The sequence below is a fragment of the Tachysurus vachellii genome, chromosome 17 (genome assembly GCF_030014155.1).
Source record: "Tachysurus vachellii isolate PV-2020 chromosome 17, HZAU_Pvac_v1, whole genome shotgun sequence".
NCBI classification, from domain to species: Eukaryota; Metazoa; Chordata; class Actinopteri; order Siluriformes; family Bagridae; genus Tachysurus; species Tachysurus vachellii.
In genome coordinates, this window is record NC_083476.1 from 3,945,957 (window position 1) to 3,969,848 (window position 23,892).

The 23,892-nt window shown below is 34.7% G+C and overlaps 1 protein-coding gene across 1 annotated transcript; it reads right to left on the bottom strand.

The window, feature by feature from the left end:
- Nucleotides 1–422: 422 nt before the first annotated feature.
- On the bottom strand, nt 423–22,660 carry LOC132860361 (C-type mannose receptor 2-like). Its single transcript, XM_060891548.1, has 24 exons — nt 22,586–22,660; nt 22,419–22,447; nt 19,298–19,687; nt 18,797–19,180; nt 18,280–18,654; nt 17,834–18,199; nt 12,333–12,719; nt 11,732–12,130; nt 11,213–11,587; nt 10,706–11,068; nt 10,325–10,407; nt 7,072–7,124; nt 6,905–6,933; nt 6,009–6,398; nt 5,515–5,901; nt 5,002–5,376; nt 4,544–4,918; nt 3,726–4,121; nt 3,164–3,580; nt 2,622–2,996; nt 2,124–2,483; nt 1,949–1,960; nt 1,403–1,485; nt 423–1,123 (listed from the first exon to the last, which is right to left on the bottom strand). The coding sequence occupies exons 2-24, from the start codon at nt 22,441–22,443 to the stop codon at nt 1,043–1,045; spliced, it is 6,480 nt and encodes a 2,159-aa protein (XP_060747531.1). The 5' UTR covers nt 22,444–22,447; nt 22,586–22,660; the 3' UTR covers nt 423–1,042.
- Nucleotides 22,661–23,892: the final 1,232 nt, after the last annotated feature.

Genomic DNA, 23,892 nt, shown 5'->3' on the forward strand with positions numbered 1-23,892 from the left:
GAGAGAGAGAGAGAGAGAGAGAGAGAGAGAGAGAGAGAGAGAGAGTGTTCAATTTTTTTATGTCTTATGCTGTGGCTGTATTAAGGAGGCTCGTCAGATCTTCCTTAATCCTCCGAACCACATTATACAATATATAATGTCATTGTTTGATAAATGAAAAATGTAATAATTTTTAATTGCTATGGTAAAGGACCCAATTTATGGAACTGGAAATCGAACGCTTTAAGATATGCTTTTTAATGGAAGCAATATAAATAAGAAAATATTCATTTCATTCAACACCCTGGCACCAATGAACTTTTTGCCAAGACAAGATAAATTTAATACAGCTTTAAAGTGGCATTAAAAGGTTACTGTATAAACGTGTTTATACTAAATATTAATTTTAAAAGCAGGTAAACATTAACAACACTACACTGAGATATGGGTAAGAATTTTCATTTTAATCTCATGATTAATCTCTTAATAGCAAATAGAATGTAAAGATCCCACAGTATCCCTAAAACTTACAGGCAACTCATAAAGAAACGACTGGATCAAATCTAAAATTGTAACATCAACATTTTCTATCACAGCAACCACAAATAACTAGTATTTTATTTGTTAAAATTCATTTAAGGAAAAACCGTATTTAATCCCATTATAAAGAGTAGAATTTAATTTTACTCTTTATAAAAAATTAAAAATAATATAAACAGTATTTAATTCCAAAACACCAAATAAAATATTAATGAAACCCATTTACTATTTAGTATATTCTTATTATACTCAATATTATTGTTATAATTTTGTCAAATCCAGGAAGCTGTTGAGAACTATATATATATATCAGTTATAGTAAACTGTTTCAATTAATTGTAAACCATTTATACGTGATTATATGAGATTTGCAGTCATGAGTAATTTTGTATGAACAGATCTCTAAATCATTTATAAATGCTTCTGGATTAAATGATTGCTCAATGAATGAAACAAAAATTAAATCATCACAAAATCTGGAACATATGTTTTATAATCTGAGCATGAATGTGGACTTTCTCCTTCATGGATCGATCTTACGGATGCGTCTCATGGTCACAGTGCAGTTCTTTGAAAGTCCCAGTTTGCTAACTTGTTCTTCAAGCTGAAAAATATGAAATAAATCCTGTAAGTGCTGTAAAAGTCTTTTATATGTAAATAAACCACAACTAATCAGTTACCAATGCTTATTCCTTCATCATGTTAGACAACAAAGAGTTCTTTTGTTACCTAAATTGCTACACCCAATCTACGAGATAAGTATAATGTAATGTTTAATGATCAATAATTATATTTAATGATAACATTTAATAACTTTTAATGTTTAGTAAAACTGGATAAACATCTGTCTGTTTCAGATTAAGGATCATGAATGTTTACTCACTGCCATCAGCACAGATCCTGCAACCTCAGTGTATAAGAGATTGTCATTAGATCTGGTTTTTAGTCGCACTCCCATAACAGCACCTGCGATATAGATTTTGCATTATGATCAATAAACACATACACCTGTATGCTTTCCATATGCAAATTCAAATGCACAGAGTTATGCAGCATGTTTGTTCCTTTTTTACTTTTTTACTAGCTCTCACTCTGTGTACTTTGCTCCTCTAGCACTCTTATACATAATCATAATGTAAAATGACTCCTCTGAAAATAATCTCACTAAATAACTTTAAAATAAATTGGAAGGTTGATGCATCTCCACTCCACATCATTTCCTCTGAACTATTTTTCTTGAATGTATGAGTAGCCCATATGATGGTGATGCTCAAGTATCCACATACTTATGGCCATATAGTGTATAAAAACAGTGGTTACTGAAATTAATAGTTTTTAACATTGACTTAATGAACTATTGAATCTGATGTGAATCACAGATATATTATTAAAGTTTAAGGACAGTCACAGTAATTGAGTGTTTACTTACCTGGAGTGAAATCTGTCAAGAAAAAGGAAATCAAAATTAGAATTAGAAAGCACCTGGAACTCACAGAAAATCTGGAAACATCTACATTTGATTTACAATGTCATGAGTTTCATTTAGTGGCCATTGACTGTATTCTTACATGAGCATCATACAGTAATAGAGTTAGTACGCTCACCAGTGTAGCAGACGAAAGGTAAGCGGTCTAAACAGTTTTCATCTGTCCATTGGCCTGAATGATCCACAGCGGTGCAGTGTTGATTTCCATATTGACCAAATACATTCAAACCATTATCAGGTTCTGGTCCTTGTGCTGGAAATGCTGGTCTCCAATATGTAAAGTTTGAGTTGCTCTGATCTGACCATAACCGGTTCCTATACAGACCTATCCATATCTCATAGCCATACATGATGCTCAGTATCTGCTGAAGTTCATTCTCATTCCTCACACTGGCCAGGTCTATGTAATTTTCTCTGCAGAATCTCTGAGCTTCTTCCCAGGTCATGCTGTTATAAATCTGAACATATATGTTTGTACCTAAGATTTAAAACATTGTGATAGTCATCTACAGGCAAAATATGTATTATTATTAATATTCATATCATATTAATGTCAGCTATAATAGCAACTTTAAACACTGCACAAATTTTCCCACACACAGTTTATCATTCTTACCATTATAACAAACAAATAGAATTCTGTCATTACAAGACCTGTCAAACCATTCCCCTTTGTTGTTCATGGAAACACAAAGCTCTTTTCCATTATAGTTATCAGGTTGATGGTACCATCCTCTGAAGTCTCTCTCTCCCTCCTGGTAGAAAGCATCATCATCCAGAGACCATCTCCAGCTGTCCACATCATCATACAGTCCAATCCAGGCTAAACCTGAGTAGCTGTCGTTTACTGTGTTAAGGAGTGTGTTCATTTCCTCCATGTTATCAATAGTAGCCAGGTCAGTGTAATTCTCTCTGCAGTATCTCTGTGCTTCAGTCCAGGTCTTATTCTCATTAACAAAGTGATACTGATGAGAAAAGTTTGAGGACATTGCTAAAAAAAGGTAACAGAAATTTTATAAACATTTGTTCACTTAAATATTTATAACAGTGGGCATTCTTTGAATATATTTAACATTATAATAATATTAGTGTTATGATCAGACAGTGTTCAGATCATAATTCAAAAACCTTTAAAGCAGCAAACAAAAATCTACTCACTGCTGTAACAGAGGAATGGAAAACCTTTACTACAATTTTCATCAGTCCATTTCCCAGAATCATTAAATGACACAGCAGTACAGGATTCATTCTGTGCATAATTATCTGGTTGTCCAGGTTTCCAGTTGCTGAAAGAAGAGTTGCTTTGATCTGACCAAGATCTGGTACGGTACAGGCCGATCCAAACAAGGTGATAATAATAATAATAATTAGGATAATAATAATAATAATAATAATAATAATAATAATTATTATTATTATAATCAGATTGACTTAATAATAATCTGATCCTGTAATTCTCAGTCTCGTTCCTCACGCTGGCCAGATCTGTGTAATGTTCTCTGCAGTAGCTCTGAGCTTCAGTCCAGTTCATGTTCTGTTTAACCAAAACATAGCTTTCACTGGCATTCACTCTACCTAAAAGAGATGGATGCAATATATATAACTGAAAAACTTTTACATGGAATATGTGGTGTGTAATTGTTTCTAAAGCTATTGGCTATTATATTTTATATTAACTATGATGAAACTATAATTAAAAATACATAGCTGCTTTGCTTACCATCAAAACAAATGAATGGAAGTGTATGAGAGCAAGACTCCTCACTCCATTGTGTAGAGTAACTTGAAAAAACTACACAAAAACTGTTCCCATTCCAGTTCCTTGGTTTGTTTATATACCAGTTTCTAAAGTTTCTCTCTCCATTCTTGTAGAAAGAATCATCACCCAGAGACCATTTCCAGGTCTTTAGATCATCATACAGTCCAATCCAGGCTAAACCTGAGTAGATGTCATATGCTGTGGCTGTTTTAAGGAGTCTCGTCACATCTTCTATACTGTTAATGGTGGCCAGGTCAGTGTATTTGTCTCGGCAGTATCTCTGTGCTTCAGTCCAGGTCTTATTCTGATTAATAAAGTGATACTCATAGAGGGAACATGAGGATGCTGTGCAGGATTCTTTAAAAGACACAATAACAAAATGTCTGCTGATTAATAAAGATGTCAGTATTATGTATGTATGTTTTACATTTAAATATTATGTAACATGAAAACATAATTGTGACCAAACAAAAAGTGGCCATAATGCTGTAAATATGCTTTTGGGACAAAGTATTAAGACTTAGGCAGTGTTTTAGAAACCAAAATATACATGAATTTAATCATGAGAGATATTTACATATCAAATTTATACTGTATTTTCAAACAGTTACCTCACTGAACATCCTATGATTTGCTAAAAGATGTCAAATCCTAAATAATCAAAATCAAAAGTTAAATTGAAGTTTTTCTCTGGAAAGTTACAAATGAATTAAGCTTTGCAATGTTGCTGTAAGTAATCTTGTAAGTAATACTGTGTAATAATCAATAAATGAACTCACTCTTATAGCAGAAAAAAGGGATTGTGATTATGCAGCTCTCATCTGTCCAGTAGCCTGAATCTGTGAGAGATACAGCAGTGCAGTGCTGAAAACCATATTCCCAATAAACATATGCACCATTATCTGGCTGTTCAGGTATAAACTGAGTGGCTGGTCTCCAGTTTTCATACATATATTCCCGTTTGTCTGACCAGAGTCTGGTTCTGTATAGACCAATCCAAGTGTTAAAGCCACCTGTGAGATTAAGGATTTGTTCATTATCTGCTTGGTTCCTCACACTGGCCAGGTCTGTGTAATATGCTCTACAGTAATGCTGAGCCTGTATCCAAGACATGGGCTGATTAATCAATGTGAAACTTTTTGTTCCATTCCATCCTGAAATGATAATTGTAATCAGTAACACATCAAAAAAAAAAATGAAAGTTTGATCTTTTGTTAAACTTATTATATATTCTCACCATCAGAGCAAACAAATTGAAAATAATTGTAACAGTTTCCATCAGACCAGGTCCCATCGGATGTAATATAAACACACATCTCGTTTCCATTATAGTTATCAGGTTGATGGTACCATCCTCTGAAGTCTCTCTCTCCCGCCTGGTAGAAAGTATCATCATCCAGAGACCATCTCCAACTGTCCTCATCACCATACAGTCCAATCCAGGCTAAACCTGAGTAGCTGCCATTTACTGTGTTAAGTAGTGTGTTCATTTCCTCCATGTTATCAATAGTAGCCAGGTCAGTGTAATTCTCTCTGCAGTATCTCTGTGCTTCAGTCCAGGTCTTATTCTCATTAACAAAGTGATACTGACGAGAGGTTAATGATGACATTGCTAGAGTGGGATAACACAAATGGTTACTGTGCTCATTATTTTGACAAAGTACATTATAACTGGTTTGTGTTCATTAAGGGCAACTAATACTAATGAAAATTGGCACTATAGATAGACACAGAACAGAAATCTACTCACTGCTGTAACAGAAGAATGGAAAAGCATCATCACAGTTTTCATCTATCCATTTCCCATAATAATAATAATAATAATGATAGGAATAATAATCATTATAATTAAATGACACAGCAATACAGGTTTTAGTCTGTCCATAACCATCTGGTTGTCCCGGTTTCCAGTTGCTGAATGAAGAGTTGCTTTTATCTGACCAAGACATGGTTCTGTACAGGCCGATCCAAAAACCTGAATAATACATATTATTAAACATTGATCTAATCTTCTGGTTCTCAGTCTCGTTCCTCACGCTAGCCAGGTCTGTGTAGTGCTCTTTGCAGTATCTCTGAGCTTCAGTCCAGCCCATTCTCTGATAAACCGGGACATATCTTTCACTGGCATTCACTCTGCCTGAAATAAATTACTGACATAGGATCACCATGCTTTTACAGATTCAATGTGTATTGAATTTAAAGTTATTTACATAATATACATATATACATAACTGAGGTACTCACCATCAAAGCAAATGAAATAAAGCATTAAGGAACAAGATGTCTCCCACCAAACTCCATCATAAGTAGATACATACACACACAAACGCATTTCATACCAGCCTCTTGGTTTCCGTATATACCAATTTCTAAAGCTTCTCTCTCCCTCCTTGTAGAAAGAATCATTATCCAGAGACCATTTCCAGCTGTTCAGATCATCATACAGTCCAATCCAGGTTCGGCTGCTGTTCCAGATGTCTATTATGTTTGTAAGGGCCAAGTCCTCTACAGTGTTATTAATAGAGGCTAAATCAACATAATTCTCTCTGCAGTATCTCTGTGCTTCAGACCAGGTCTTATTCTCATTAATGAACTGATACTGACGAGGAAGACAGACACCAAGGCTGAAAAACCCTGTAAGATACATAATACCAGTTTTTACATAATGAATATAACTTGAGGTCACTGAAGCTCTGATTTACTAAGATCAAAAATAAAGTGAACTAATTTACATGTACAATTAGATAAAATAATCACCCCTTCAAATCAGTCACACATTGTAGCTTTGCAATGTGAAATGAAGACAAACACAATTTTTGTTTTATCCATCTGTATTTACACAATGCAACTTTTAACATCCAAGCGAAAGAACTAACAGTAATGGGTCAGAAAAAAGAAATTCATATAAAAAAATCAGAATCACTGAGTTGGATAAAGGATCACTGCCTATTAAAATGACTGGTAAACTCAATAAGCCAATAAGCTTGAAATAAGCTTCTGAAATGATAAAATTTGCTCTCTTCATCATTTCATTAAAACTCCTTTTCATTTACATAAATAAACTTATTATGTATATAGAAATATACACATTATAATAATTAGATATCTTTTATAACACACACATAACACATACCACTCACCCAAAAGCAGCAGAAGTCGAAACATGGCTCTGGTGGAATGCACAGAAAGTGTGATTAAGATATTTATATCAATTTTAAAACATTAATTAAATAATATTAAATGTTTTTATAGTCAAAAGAGTCATATGATGGAATATTAGTGAAGCTTTCTATTGAAACACATTTACCTCATGGATCTGTGCTTTCTGCTGTTTGCTTCTGTCTGCCACTTGATTTTATTTCAACTATTGCATATGGGAAGGACTTCGAAATATGTAGAAAAACTGGTTACTGAATGTACCATGATTCAAATCATAATGAAGGTACCAGCTGAAATAACTGAAACTGAAAAAATTTGTGAACTTTTCAACCAGTAAGATTCTATGAGATACTGCCAGGTATCACATATTTGTGTGTTTGTTTGTCATATGTTATGACTGGGACTGTTCAAGTGCACAAAGAATTTTTGAATTTTCAGTGCATAAGCATTTGTCCTGCTTTATAAAAAACAGAGTTAGATTCAAATATAGGTGCCATGAACATTATCTAACATTGACATATAGGGCATTTTCAATCAGTACGGACAAACAAATTATTTGATCTCCAAAAGTCTGATATAAAATTAATCAGAACACTGAGGGTTTTCAGTGTGAGACACTATTTACCATCTTACACAGTTTTAGTGGTTGAAGATAAAATTTTTAGATGCTTATGGACAAGTATTTGGGTTTGATATCACCATTTACATTAAGATTTTTTTTTTACTTTTCTAAGAAAGCAATATTCCCAGTAGGCTAGATAAAAACAGTAATACTTATGAAAAACTACACATTTTTACAAGTCTTAAAGTCTGTACTTTCATATGAGCTTCATATTAACCACAACTGTGGAGCATGACATAACAAAGGCATTTAATGCTGAACATTAAGAAAAAAGTGATAATTTCTGGTAAAAAGAGATAAAGAATTGATCTAAATCATCTCAGATTTAGATTGTTCACCTCAGGTCTAGTTGTTCTTATCACTAAAACACAGAGCCTGCTTTTTTATCTCTTTCTTTCACCTCAGTGTAACCTTGCTCAGTTCAGTAAGGCATCACTGACCGTGCATGTCTGTCAAATTTACCACTCCTTTCCTTTCTAAAAAAAAAAAAAAAAAATGGAATGGAATGGAATGCTTGGCCTCTGTCTCCAGATTGTAATGGAATGTGTTCGGGGCACTACTTACTGTGTATTTTTTCTTTTAGGTTTTTTGGGGATTTCTTTCTAACTAGCAGTGGCTGCTGGGGTGTCCTCACTGTGTGGATGGTGCTGGTGAGGTGGTTGGGATTGTGAGGTGGTTTGGTCCCTTTATGCTTTGGTTTCCCTTTCTGTAGGTTTGCATTGTGAATGCTGTAATCTTGGCCATCTGCGGATTTGTTTAAGTTTTTTTCTATATTTTTTCTTGGGCTGAGAGCTCTTAATTAATTGTGACCTAAGCTTAACTTGGTCCCAGTGGTGGTTCTAGCTAGGATGCCCAATATATATTCTATATAAGTTATATATGCCATAGGTAATCAATGTAGTACCATTAGTAATAGCTACATAGCACATGTAGCACATAACACATAGCACACATAGCACATAGCACACATAGCACATTTTTCTTGTCCATTATTAGCCTACAATTTGCGTTAATTTCTAAGTTGTACAATTAACGTTATACAATTAAACATAATAATGCTGAGGGATGTTGTGGTAAATGTCAATGGACTTTATTGTCCCGTGTTTGGTTATGACACGGTTCTGCTTATTTATTCATTTTATAATGAGTTACTTAGCGCTTCACTCACGTTAATGCTGTGACTTCAGCGCCATCTGCTGGGAGGAAAAAACGTTATTTAATCAATAAAAATGTATAACAGGGATTGGCAAACTTTGTGGCTTAAGGATCATAAATATAACCAGTCTCAACATACAAAACAAAAGATAATTTCTATACTATTTATATAATATAAATTTCTATAATATAAATTACATGTGAAACCCATTACTTAAAAAGTAAAGAAAACTTTTATTAAGTTTCAATTGGCTCACTGTTGTTGTTCATCCTTTTGTTTTATTTGGTTCATTCATGAATAAAGTATTATGCTCTTAATTATACAGGGTGTTACAAAAGTCTATATATATGGGAGAAATTAACCTCACCTCAACCTTGCAAAATTACTTTCAAAATCTATATACATTACAGATTTTTTTCAGATAGCCTTTAAGAATGCCTTTGTTAAAGGAAGCATTTATAGAAATCATTGTCATTGATGGATTAACGAAGATCTCACAAGGAGCCAAAGTTACGATAAGTCTGGGAGAGATCTGGGTGTTTAAAAAAAATGGTAATCATGTAGAGGAGGTTCAGTTACCTTTTACTAACAAATGTTAACTTCTCTCATGTATGGAGACTTTTGTGAGACCTGTATAATCTTTATTATATAAAGCTATTTTGACAGGATGTTTAAACAAAACAATGTGGTTCTTCACATCCACAGCAATGATTAGCTGAATCTATCAGACCATTTGGTTTCTCAATAAAAAAATAATATATACTCTATATTTAAACAATATAAAAAATATTTTTCTCTTTGAATAACTTTCACCCAACACAAAACATTTCACACGTTTCTTCATTTACTGTTTATTATTAGATTGACATTTAATCAGCACAACCAAAACTACATGGAACCCAACACTGAAAACAATTAATAAATGAAAATCACATAGTACCCCTTAACGCTCATAGCAGTATTTTTCATAAGCAAGTTCAGTGTTTCTTTTTTTCATTTGAAATTCATCTCAAGAATACCATTAATAAGCAATAAACCCAATAAAATATTACATTGAAGAAATCATGCTCAATCACAGCTCAGTATAATTACAGTCATCGTTATTAATAATGAGACATTACAGAAGGCATTTCAAGGTTTGTAAATATTTTTAAATCTCTTCAAACATTTTAATAACTATATTCTCTTTTTAATAAAGCTCTACAGAATTTCCAACTGCTCTGAAAAAGAAAGATTGCTGAGTAAATGAGTAAATAAAAGATAAATCACCACAAAACCTGGAATTTCCCTCAGTTATATTTTGAACCTGAATGTAGTCTTTTTCCTTCATGGATCGAGCTTACGGATGTTTCTCACATTCACAGTGTAGTTTCTTGAAAGTCCCAGTTTGCTCAATTCTTGCTGAAGCTGACAAAAATATGAAATTATTATATAACTGCAGTATATACTGTAAAATCCTTTAAGCCACATCTCATCCATTATGAATTTATAATGCTTTAATGTATACTCATTTTGGACAACAATTTTTACACATTATCTACACAATAAACTCAATGTAATATATTGTATTAATAAAAATTAAATGGATAGATAAAGGAAGACATTATAGAAATGTTTACTTACTTCCATCAGCACCAGCCTTATAATCTGAGAGTTTAACAGATTTTCATTAGCAGTGACTTTCATTCGCAATCCCATCACAGCACCTGTATAAAAGTGTTAATTATATAACCAATAAAAAAAATAAATAAACAAAACTTCAATAAGCATTCACTTAGTAAACTAAGGATCACAGATATCTCTATTCATTTTTTATAACATACACATAGTGTTTTTGCTTACCTGGAATGGAAGCTGCAAGAGCCCAAAGAAGACATATTAGGATTAGAAAACATCTTTTAATCTTATTCCAGCTGCAAACATAGCTATCGCTAACTTTCATAATCATATTTAGACATCCAGCTTCCTTTATTTATTATACATTAAAAATAAAGATCAACTCACCAGTGTAGCAGATAAAAGGGAATCTGGCGAAACAGTTTTCATCTGTCCATCGGCCAAGATGATCCACAGCTGTACAATGTTGATTTCCAATTTGTCCAAGTGAATACAAACCATTATCAGGTTCTGCTGTAGGTTCTGGACTCAATGGTGTCCAATATGTAAAGGTTGAGTTGCTCTGATCTGACCATAATCGGTTTCTATACAAACCTATCCATACATCAGAGCTGTTCATGATTCTCAGTATTTGCTGAAGTTCAGTCTGATTTCTCATAGTGGCCAGGTCTGTGTAATGCACTCTGCAAAAGCTCTGAGCTTCTTTCCAAGTCTTCTGATTATAAATCATTACATATGTGTTGCTTATACCTAAGGTTGAGAGAATTATAAAGATACAGACAATAGCTGTAACTAGCTGTATGATAAATATCAAGATCCATTATTTTTTTTATCAACTGCAATAGCAGATTGAAATAATTTAGGACAAATGTTTCCATTTCTGTCATAGCTTACCATTATAGCAAACAAATGATCTTCTGTCAGTACAAGGTCTGTCAAACCACCGCCCTCCATTCCCCATGGAAACACACATCTCATTTCCATTATAGTTATCAGGTTGATGTTCCCATCCTCTGAAGTCTCTCTCTCCCTCCTGGTAGAAAGCATCATCATCCAGAGACCATCTCCAACTGTCCTCATCATCATACAGTCCAATCCAGGCTACACCTGAGTAGCTGCCATTTACTGTGTTAAGGAGTGTGTTCATTTCCTCCATGTTATCAATAGTAGCCAGGTCAGTGTAATTCTCTCTGCAGTATCTCTGTGCTTCAATCCAGGTCTTATTCACGTTCACAAAGTGATACTGACGAGAGGAGTTTGAGAGCATTGCTAGAGTAGAATAACACAAATGTTGGTTACTGTGCTCATGTTTTTGAAAAATGATATTTGTTTGTGTTCATTAAGAGAAAGTAATTCTACTAAAAATTGCCACTATAAATAGACAAAGAACAGAAAACTCTGGTCTTCACTCACTGCTGTAACAGAGGAATGGAAAAGCTTGACCACAGTTTTCGTCTGCCCATTGCCCATAAAAAAATCTTTCATTAAATGACACAGCAGTACAGGATACAGTTTGTCCATAATTATCTGGTTGTCCGAGTTTCCAGTTGGTAAAAGAAGAGTTGCTTTGATCTGACCATAAACTGTTTCTGTACAGGCCGATCCAAAAAGCGTAATAATTATTATAGTAATAACCGGAAGTATAATGATTATCATCCTTATCATTAGCTAATAATAATCTGATCTTCTGGTTCTCAGTGTCATTCCTCACAATGGCCAGGTCTGTGTAATGTTCTCTGCAGTATTTCTGAGCTTCAGTCCAGTTCATACGCTGATAAACTGGAACATATCTCTCACTGGCATTCACTCGGCCTAAAAGAGAAGGAAATAGAATTTGTGTAGAATATTTATGCTAGAACATTTGTTTTTATATATATATATGTGTATGTATATGTATATATATATATATATATATATATATATATATATAAAATATGTATATATATATATATATATATATATATATATATATATATATATATATATATATATATATAAAAACTACGGTGCTCACCATCAAAACAAATGAATGGAAGTGTTATAGAACATGGATACTCCCACCAAAGAGCATTATAACCAAAACATACACATAAATTGTTTCCATTCCTGTAGTTTGGCTTTTCTATATACCAATTACTAAAGTTTATTTTTCTATTATTGTAGAAAGCATCATCATCCAGAGACCATTTCCAGCTGTTCAGATCATCATACAGTCCAATCCAGGCTAAACCTAAGTAGATTCCATTTACAGTGTTAAGGAGTGTGTTCATTTCCTCCATGTTATTAATGGTTGCCAGATCAGTGTAATTCTCTCTGCAGTATCTCTGTGCTTCAGTCCAGGTCTTTTTCTCATTAACAAAGTGATACTGATGGAAGGTGCATGACGATCCTGTGCAGAATTCTTTAAAGGAAAAACATAATATAATTTTTTGCAGACAAACATTTTTAGTAAATATTGATGTGAATTACCAAAAATACAAATGTTAAAGTAGATATAATGTTTTATGATTTTTTAAACACATTGTATCAAAGGTTGAAAAATTTTAGACAACTTAGAAATCTCAAAAAAATTTCTTTGTGTTTTCATTTCTTTAATCATGAAGATTATATACGAACATTTCTATTCCTGAAAATCTTATGATGTCCATGTGACAGTATGAATGAGGTCATTGACGCTCATGACTATTTGTATGCACTATTTGGGTTAGTTTCAGCCTGGGACGCGTCACGTCCGTATCCTCCCCTTTTTCTGTTGCTACAGCAGTTTCAGGTATGTGCTGTTAGCACATAGCGTTTGCCTAACTACTTTTTATCATTGCTCGTTGCACTAATGGCTCGTTTGTTGTACCCTTAGTTAGTGATGGCGAAGTGAAGCTTTCTTGAAGCACTGAAGCTTTCAACCCAATTGTATCGGAAAAAGGTTCATTACTCGAAGCTTTTCAAATCAGAGCTCGATGAGGACCTCTGCTGGTGAAAGCGCTATCACAGAATGGTCCACAATCAAACAACGTATTCATTTTAGAAGCAAAAATTAATGAATTGACAAATTAAGGATAGATTAATAAATAAATGAATCAATATATTAAATACATGACCAAAGCATGTTCCATTTCATACACACGGTAACTCCAAATAAAAATGTAATAAAGATAACTTTTTGTATGGTGAATGTGGACATTTTGACTGTTTTTAGAAAAAAATCAAACTCATGAATGTTGAAGGTACAGACACATTTTTACACGATTATAAATCTGCCTTACATACTACTGTACTGTAGGCTAGATGGATGCTTTGCGCTTAATTATGTTTTATTAACAATCAGCAGTCAGAAATCAGGCGTCCACCTGTTCAGCATGACTATATAGACACACAGTTTTATATGTAAGTGTGAACTCGTGAAATGGACATTGTAAGTGTTCTTGAATGAGTGACATGGATGATGTATTATTATTATAGGCCAGCTGCTGGGGGCAAATCAAACACTGGACCTAAAAACTGATTAAGGATAGACCTTGTCTCAAAAGTATAAAGAGTGAACCATTTAAAAAAGAACACGGTATTAAGCGGTGCACAAAAGGCTTTTCTTGCATTCCTATATTTTTCAACTTAGTACTACTATCCAATAAATATATATATGACAAAATATACGACATGAAATGTTACATTGAATCGTATAATTGCCCAATGATGAGTGAGATTTAAGTTATAAATATAGGCTTCACAACAAAACCATATATATCCACCTTATTGGGCGAAATCAAATGAAAGTGTTCCCACATTTCAGATCTTTTTGTAACAGGCTCCATTGACAACTCGCAACAATAAGCTCTCCTAAACTCGCTATACAGTAATAGATTCCATGTAATACTCCAATACAACACACAAAATCGCGCACGATTTTTTAAACCTTTGAATCAGATCATAGATATATACACTAGATGTCGCAGCCGCCATCTTGGTACGGGGGACCCCCTCCTCTTAATGCATTAGCGTCAATGTTGGCAAAGAAATAAAATCACCATAAATCGTCATGAATGCGATTTCTAGTTTTTTTTTTGGTTCGTTCCAAAGGTTAGACATGTATTTATCATTAAGTCCAGAGAAAATTAAGGTTTTGATATTAAGATAATCTACTTTTTCACAATATAATGCATAGTGCTAGTAGGTGTAAGTTTATTACTTACATTCTTCCACTTGAGTAAACTTCAAATGAACAATCACTACTTACCTTATAGCCTACTGCATGTAACACTGCTACAATGGTGTGACTATACATGTTCATTTAAACATTTAAAATGTACTGGTTTATTAAATATGATAAACAAAGCAATTTGCAGGTGGAAGCAAATCACAAATTTGAAAACATAATGTGAAAGTTAGATAGTTGAGGTGCCAAAGACTGTTGAATCTTTTATTTATTCTTTTCCCGCAATACTTTTGCCACATTAAATAAGTACTGTATGTACTAAAGGCACATAAACCAAAAAAAAAAAAAAGCCCACAAAGTTTGACTTTGAGGCTGAACTGCCAACCTAACTGGTGACATCTTTCCAGGACTGTCAGCTGAATTAACCATTAAAAAAAATTCAATTGGCAAAATTCAATTACAAAAACACAAATATCATATAAATGCAATAAAAACAAAACAAATATAAACAGCAAGTCATATTATACAACTTTTTATTTTAATTAACATAGGATAATAAAATCCAAACCCTTTTCAGGCATAATGTCATTAATGTCATATGTCTTTAAGTGAAGTAAGCTGATAAAAGAGCATTGTGCTTGTGTTAAGTCCAGGACAATCTAATAAAATATGTTTGACAGATCTTAAAAAAAAAAAAAATCTTACAAAACATACATAAAGTTGGGTCTTCACCTTTAAGCAAAAAAGCATGGGTCAATTTTTAACCTCCTTATTAAGAGCTTCGGAATTTGCAAACATTGTCTGTTTTCCTAACTGTCAAAAACTAATGGGTAACTATTCGTTGCTAATTAAACAGCTAATTGCTGTTTAAGTCCTTGGTCGTTAACCAAGGACTTAAACAAACCAACGGAACAAGAAATATAATTCCCTAGCATTCAATATCATAAAACACATTCTCACTTGTGAAATGTAATCCCTTGCTGTCTGGTTTTTAGATTTCTTTCGTTTGAACAACCAAATGAAGCACAGAAGTCCGGCATCGTCCATGCATTTGAGGTAAAGGAGCACCGTACAAAGATGGCGGCGGTTTTGACGCATTTTTTGGACCCCAATACGACATCTAGTGTATAGATATCTATGGAATCAGATAACGAAGCAGTCACGTGGGTGCGTGTGAAACGAAGCTTCGGACGTCATTGGTCACGTGATTTTGCCAGAACGAATCAAGCTTCGATACAAAGCTTTAATGAAAATCGGTTCATTTCGGAGCTTCTGTGTCACTGGTAACATCACTACTTTTCATCAGTGTGTGTGCCCCTGTCGGATGCTGTTTTGAATTTGTTTACTGCCCTCCTTTAAAGTATGAGGAAACTGTATTGCAAACAATGTCTAGCTTCAATGCGGGTCGGGTGGCGTGAGTAATGTGCAGTCCTTGTACTTCAGTTTAACAGCGGGTTATTTGAAGGCTGCATATCTTGAAGGCTGCATATCCTGAATATCTTTAATTCCATTTGTGAAAATTTTTGTATTTATATGATGTCCACGTTTCCTGTCCACACTTCTTTTATAAGAGAATCGAACCCGTGTGACCTAATAACAAACTCTGTGGTTTATTTCTATTTTCTGGGTGAAACCCTCCCAGGTGGCGTAGTCGAATTTTCTACAAGTAGATAAACTTGGGCTTGTGTGTGTTAATCTGTACTTAGGGAGGCCTGCCGCAGCGGGGGCCACACCCCCTCGGGGCCACGATGACCACAGTCCCGATGGCGTGCCAGTGGTGGTATATTATAACTTAAAACATGTATTCATAAAAAATATTAAGATTGATACCAATGGACATTATAATAAGATATCTGCTATTGAAATCAGTGTGAACAGATGCACTCAGTCTCTCACTATCACAACTTAAGTGGCCATATTGAATACAATATGCTATGACAATAATAAATAATAAATATACGCCAACAAAGTGTGACTGAGAACACAAAAAATAAGCTTTTGGAGGAACTTGTGAGATGTGAACCATATTTTATTAACTTATTATTAAATTAACAGATTCATTACTTAGTAATTATAACTTGCAAACTTGCAAAAGATCTTCCATGAACATCATGAACATAATAACATCAGTGGATGTATATCAGTGTATCAGTGAATATCTGCGGACCAGAAGTAGTAGTGTGCAGTATTGGAGCATGTCAGGCCTACTTTCTTTTATAAGTGTACTTCTTGTCACTCCGTTTCATATGGATTTTCTATCACTCCGACTCTGTCAAAAGAACCAGCGAGGCGGCGTCCCGCTCTCCTCTGACTCTGATTGGCCGTGATTCACGGCCCGTAACCCTAAAACAAACCAATCAAACCAACGATGGCAACGAATATTACCCAATCAGGAGCAGAATAGGACGCGTCTCCACACAATGCGGGTGGGGTGATTTGCATGGGATGCTGTATAATGTGGACCTATGTAAAATACGGGACAAATCGCCTCCCATATTGATTTGATACAGGACGCGTCATTTTGCCTGTAAATACGGGACGATTCCGTATTTCACGGGACGGGTGGCAACCCTACCTGTACTGCTCCCTCGCCACATCCACATAAATGAACAACTGAAAATGGCTAAGAAGTCACACAGCTCAGTTTTAAGTTTCCTGATGAAATTAGTGATGTCTGACTAGGGGTGGAATTAAACTGTTAATTTAAATGACATTAAACCTTTAAATCTTATTTTTTAAACATAAAAGTATATTCTGACATCACACCAATATGTCCTTACTGATGATCCCACTTCAAAACTAACATCATTAATATAGAGTTGACCCCCATTTCCTGCTATAGCAGTCTCCATTTTAAATCGAATACTTAACTTTGGAACATGGCTATGGGAATTTGAACCCATTCAGGCACAAGAACATGAGTGAGATCAGGCAGTGATGATTCAGAAGCACATTTTAACACAAGAAGTCCAATTGGGAAAAAAGGAAATCTGCCTAACATAAGAAAAAATGTGCTTGTAGGTCTTGTATGCAAAGAACTTTCTAATTCATCTGGTGAGTAGAGCTCAGGGTTTTCTTCCACACAAACTTCGGCAAAACATCCCTTCATAGAACATTCTACATTAATAAAGGCATTGCCAGGCTGAAACAGGTTTGGACAATAACCCTTAGCAATGGTGAAGGGAAATCTCTGCAGAACTTTGTGGCCACAGTTTAGAGAAGGGCAAGTGTCCACATACTTTGGACTTATAGCATATGAATTATAAAAGAAAATGATTAAAAAATGTTTGTGATATTTATATAGTTCAAGTGGATAAAGATTCATATTGTACAATAATGAAAAATAAAGTCTGATTAGAAGAACTCACTGTAATAGCAGATAAAAGGGAAGGTGGATAAGCAGTCCTCATCTGTCCAATGACCTGAGTCTCTGAATGAGACAGCAGTGCAGTGCTGATTTCTGTATTCCCAGGGATTATTAATACCATTGTCTGGCTGTTGATAGGTGGCTGGTCTCCAATTTTCATATGTGGATACCTGTTTGTCTGACCAGACTCTGGTCCTGTATAAACCAATCCAAGCCACAGTGTCAGCTGTAAGGTTTAAGATTCTTTGATTATCTGTTGGATTTCTCACACTGGCCAAGTCAGTATAATGCTTTCTGCAGTAATGCTGAGCTTTTGTCCATGACATGGGCTGATTAATTAGTATGAAACTTTTTGTTCCATTCCATCCTGAAATGATAATTGTACTCAGTAACACATCAACAAATAATGACAGTTTAATCCTAGTTAAACTTATTATATATTCTCACCATCAGAGCAAACAAACTGAAAATAATTGTAACAGTTTCCATCAGACCAGGTTCCATCAGATCTAATATAAACACACATCTCTTTTCCAAAATAGTTATCAGGTTGATGGTACCATCCTCTGAAGTCTCTCTCTCCCTCCTGGTAGAAAGCATCATCATCCAGAGACCATCTCCAACTGTCCTCATCACCATACAGTCCAATCCAGGCTAAACCTGAGTAGCTGCCATTTACAGTGTTAAGGAGTGTGTTCATTTCCTCCATGTTATCAATAGTAGCCAGGTCAGTGTAATTCTCTCTGCAGTATCTCTGTGCTTCAGTCCAGGTCTTATTCTCATTCACAAAGTGATACTGATGAGATGGTAATGATGGCATTGCTAGAGTAGGATAACACAAATGTTGGTTACTGTGCTTATTATTTTGAGAAAAGTACATTATAGCTGGTTTGTGTTCATTAAGGGCAACTAATACTACTGAAAATTGGCACTATAGATAGACACAGAACAGAAATCTACTTACTGCTGTAACAAAGGAATGGAAAAGCACGGCTACAATTTTCATCTGTCCATTTCCCATAATAATAATGAAAAAAATAGGAATAATAATCATTATATTTAAATGACACAGTAGTACAGGTTTTAGTCCGTCTATAACCATCTGGTGGTCCAGGACTCCAGTTGCTGAATGAAGAGTTGCTTTTATCTGACCAAGATCTGGTTCTGTACAGGCCGATCCAAAGACTTGAATAATACGTATTATTAAACATTGATTTAATCTTCTGATTCTCTCTGTCATTCCTCACGCTGGCCAGGTCTGTGTGATGCTCTCTGCAGTATCTCTGAGCTTCAGTCCAGTTCATGTTCTGATAAACCAGGACATATCTTTCGCTGGCATTCACTCTGCCTAAAAGAGACAATAGAAATGCAGGAAACCTGTACTTTTACAGAAAATATGTACTTAATTTAAAGCTATTTTGTTTGAAGATTTTTCATAAAGCATATACAAATCTGCTTTACTCACCATCAAAGCAAATAAAATGAAGCATTGTGGAACAAGATGTCTCCCACCAAGCTTTATAATAATTAGATAAATACACACACAAACTCATTTGATACCAGCCAACTGGCTTCTCTATATACCAGTTTCTAAAGCTTCTCTCTCCCTCCTTGTAGAAAGAATCATCATCCAGAGACCATTTCCAGCTGTTCAGATCATCATACAGTCCAATCCAGGTTCGCCTGCTGTTCCTGATGTCTATTATGTTTGTAAGGGCCAAGTCCTCTTCAGTGTTATTAATAGAGGCTAAATCAACATATTTCTCTCTGCAGTATCTCTGTGCTTCAGACCAGGTCTTATTCTCATTAATGAACTGATACTGACGAGGAAGACAGACACCAAGGCTGAAAAACCCTGTAAAATATAAAATACCAGTTTTTACATAATGAATATAACTTGAGGTCACTGAAGCTCTGCTTTACTAAGATCAAAAATAGAGTGAACTAATTTACATGTGCAATTAGATAAATTTCTTATTTGTACCCATTGGACATCTTGCTAATGATTTAAGATGCTTATACAGTGGGTATGAAAAATAACCACCGCCTTTAAAACAATCAAAATTTGTACCTTTGCAATGTGAAATGAAGACAAACAATTTTTGTTTTATCCATCTGTATTTACACACTGCAACTTTTAACATCCAAGCAAAAGAACTAACAGTAACAGGTCAGAAAAAAGAAATTTGAATAAAAAAAAAATCAGAATCACTGAGTTGGATAAAGGATCACCGCCTATTAAAAATGACTGGTAAACTTAATAAGACAAAATGCTTAAAATAATCTTCTGTAATGGTACAGTGTGCTCTCTTCATCATCTCATTAAAACTCCTTTTCATTTACAGTCGGATGCAAAAGAGTAGGAACGCTTGACAATTTCCATTTTTCCACAATTTTCATTTATAAATATTTGGGTGTTTGGATCAGCAATTTCATTTTGATCTATCAAATAACTGAAAGACAGTAATATTTCAGTAGTGAAATTAGGTTTACTGGATTAACAGAAAATGTGCAATATGCATCAAAACGAAATTAGACGCATAAATTACTGTAGGTGCATATTAGGTGCATAAATTTGGGCACCCCAACAGAAAAATCACATCAATATTTAGTAGAGCCTCCTTTAGCAGAAATAACAGCCTCTAGACGCTTCCAATAGCCTGTAATGAGTGTCTGGATTCTGGATAAATGTATTTTTCTTCCCTTACAAAACATCTCCAGTTCAGTTAGTTGCCGAGCGTGGACAGCCTGCTTCAAATCACCCCACAGATGTTCAATGATATTCAAGTCTGGGGACTGAGATGGCCATTCCAGAACATTTTACTTGTTCCTCTGCATAAATGCCCAAGTAGATTTTGAGCAGTGTTTTGGGACGTTGTCTCGTTGAAATATCCATCCCCTTCGTAATTTTAACTTTGTGACTGATTCCTCAACATTATTCTCAAGAATCTACTGATATTGAGTGGAATCCATGCAACTTTAACCAGATTCCCAGTACCGGCACTGGCCACACAGTCCCACAGCATGATGAAACCTCCACCAAATTTTACTGTGTGTTTTTTTTTTTTGGAATGCTGTGTTCTTTTGCCGTCATGCATAACGTCCCTTGTTATGACCAAATAACTCAATCTTTGTTCCACAGCACCTTATTCCAAAATGAAGCTGGCTTGTCCAAATGTGCGTTTGCATACCTCAAGCGACTCCGTTTGTGGCGTGTGTGCAGAAAAGGCTTCTTTCGCATCACTCTCCCATACAGCTTCACCTTGTGTGCTGAATTGTTGAACGATGCACAGTGACACCATCTGCAGCATGTTGATGTTGTAGGTCTTTGGAAGTGGTCTCTTGGCTGTTTTTGACCGTTCTCACCATCCTTCGCCTTTGCCTCTCCAATATTTTACGTGGCCTGCCACTTCTGGCCATAACAAGAACTGTGCCTGTGGTCTTTCATTTCCTCACTATGTTCCTCACAATGGACACTGACAGCTTATATCTCTGTGATAACTTTTTGTAGCCTTCCCCTAAATCATACTGTTGAACAAAATTTTTTCAGGTCATTTGAAAGTTGTTTTGAGGCCTCCATGTTGCCACTCTTTAGAGGAGAGTCAAAGAGAACAACAACTTGCAATTGGCCACCTTAAATACCTTTTCTCATGATTGGATGCACCTGTCTATGAAGTTCAAGGCTTAATGAGCTCACCAAACCAATTGTGTGTTCCAATATATCATTGCTAATTAGTTACAGGTATTCAAATAAACAAAATGGCAAGTTTGCAGAAATCTATGAACCTGTTTAATTTCGTTTTGGTGCATACTGTATGCATGTACTTTTTATATATTTTTATGCTTTGTATTACATTTTTAGATTTTTTATTTTCTTGTTTCCTACAACTATATAACTATCTATCAACATCAGCTGTCAGGGCTCAGGTGCATGAGTGCTCTTTAAGATATAAATCTTGACAGTGAAGTTGTCATTTGTTTAAGTCTAAGTGAGCACCGTGTTCAGATTGTAGTTTGATTGAAAGCCTTCTGCAGGCATAGGATTTGAGGTTGAGACAAAAGAATTCTATCTAGAAGGTTAGCAGCCTATCCCTGTCAAAGAAGTCTCAACTATGTAGCAAGTCAGTCTACACTTTCTCCATGCTTCACCTCAAAAACAACCCAAATTACACACCAGTGTAATCACTGGTAATTGGCAGCGTGTTGTTTGGCTGAAATGTTCAAGCAAACAATAATCTCTGACTCGAGCCGACAGTAAAAAAAGTTAATTTTGAAATTATTACTATTTTTCTTGCTGTAGGTCAATTAACTCTCTTCTATTGTTTAATTTAAGACCACCAAATAGAACCAGGAAATATTTTGGTTTCTCTGTTAAAAAAATGGAATCTATATATTTTTTTGGGTTTGTATCTGTCTTAGGCAAACTATAACAGAAGGATCAGGATTGGACAAAAAATGCACGTTTAATCCTTCCAGATCATTCATTGTACTAAATAAGCTTGAAATAATCTTCATTAAAGGTACAATGTGTACCTTTAAACTTTCTTGTATACATTTATAACACCCAGATAACACATACAACTCACCCAAAAGCAGCAGAAGTCGAAACATGACTCTGAGAGAATACATGGAAAGAAACCCTGATTAACATATTTATATCAATTATAGAATTAAATTATGTTTCTGTAGTCAAAATAGTCCATCTTATGATGACACATTAGTAAAGTTTTGTATTTAAATATAAATATTTTACCTCGTGGATTCGTTCTGTCTGCTGTTTGCTCCTGTCTGCCACTTGAATTTATTTCAACATAGCTAAGTAATGATTCTGAATAAAAGAACATAGGAAGGGCGTTGGAATATGTAGAAAGACTGGTTATCAATTGTTTCGACTTCTTCTGATCACATTCAGAATCATATTTAGTTGCTATGTACGTTAGCTATCATTCACCATTTTCTATTTATTTGATCACTGGCAGTCTGATTTAAAATTACCCAGAACACTGTTGATTTCATCTTGGTATGAGATTAACAGATTTTAGTGTGAGGAGTATTCTCTAGAGCAGCGGTGTCCAATCGTATGCGGAAATGGCCGGTGTGGGTGCAGGTTTTCATTCCAACAAACAGAAGCCACACCTGAGTCTAATAAAAGCCAAGAACAACTGATTAAACAGGTGGAATCAGGTGTGGCTTCTGCTTGGTTTCTAATGAAAACCTGCACCCATACTGGCCCTTTGTGGATAAGATTGGATTAGATCCTGTCTCTGTCTGTGGCCAGTTACATAAATGATTTCAAATACTTAAATTAAATAATTAAAATGTTAGTTGAGACTTTGGATAAACTTCGTGCATTTTAGGACAATTGAACCATACTTTGGTGATTTATGGACATCTAAACTGGGTTGAATTGACCCTGCATTACTGTTAGTGTGTTGAACCAGATGATTGACTTTTTGAAAATAAATTAAATAAAATAAATAAATTTAATTAAATGCATTTCTATATCAAAAATAGTAATATATTTTTTTCATTGTGAGCTGTTGTAGTAAATGTCAGTGGATTTTGTTGTCCCGTCATTAGTCTTGACATTGTTCTGCTTATTTATTCACTTTACATCGATTTATTGAGCTCACTATTTACACTAATGCTGTGACTTGAGCCCCATCTGCTGAGATTAAAAAATAAAGTGTTATTTAATCAAGAAAAATATATATGTATAACGATATGGTTAGGACTGCTGCAAGGAAACAAAAGTCTGGAGAAAAAAGCACCATATAGAAAAATCTAAAATCTTAATATATATTATATAGCCTTTGTCAAAGAAAGAAGTTATAAAAGGTGATGCAAGTGGTGAAAGATAACTCTGGGAGAGATGTGGGTGTTTAGATATAAAAATGGCAATAATGTAGAGAATGTTCAGTTACACTTTGCTAGCAAATGTGTATCTCTCCTATGTATGGAGACTTTTGGGACACCTGAATAATCTATATTTTATTTGTTTGCCATGTTGTTTGTCAGTTGTTGTCTGCTTTGTGTGCTCATGATTCTGGTCCTGTTTTG

What these genes read in the sequence shown, in the direction of transcription:
- LOC132860361 (XM_060891548.1), bottom strand. Translation starts at nt 22,443, where the DNA reads ATGTTTCGACTTCTGCTGCTTTTGG. An exon ending in AGAAAGCACAGATCCATGAG is followed by an intron (nt 6,934 to 7,071) that starts GTAAATGTGTTT and finishes GCATTCCACCAG; the next exon opens with AGCCATGTTTCGACTTCTGC. An exon ending in TCCATTCCTCTGTTACAGCA is followed by an intron (nt 2,997 to 3,163) that starts GTGAGTAGATTT and finishes ACCTTTTTTTAG; the next exon opens with CAATGTCCTCAAACTTTTCT.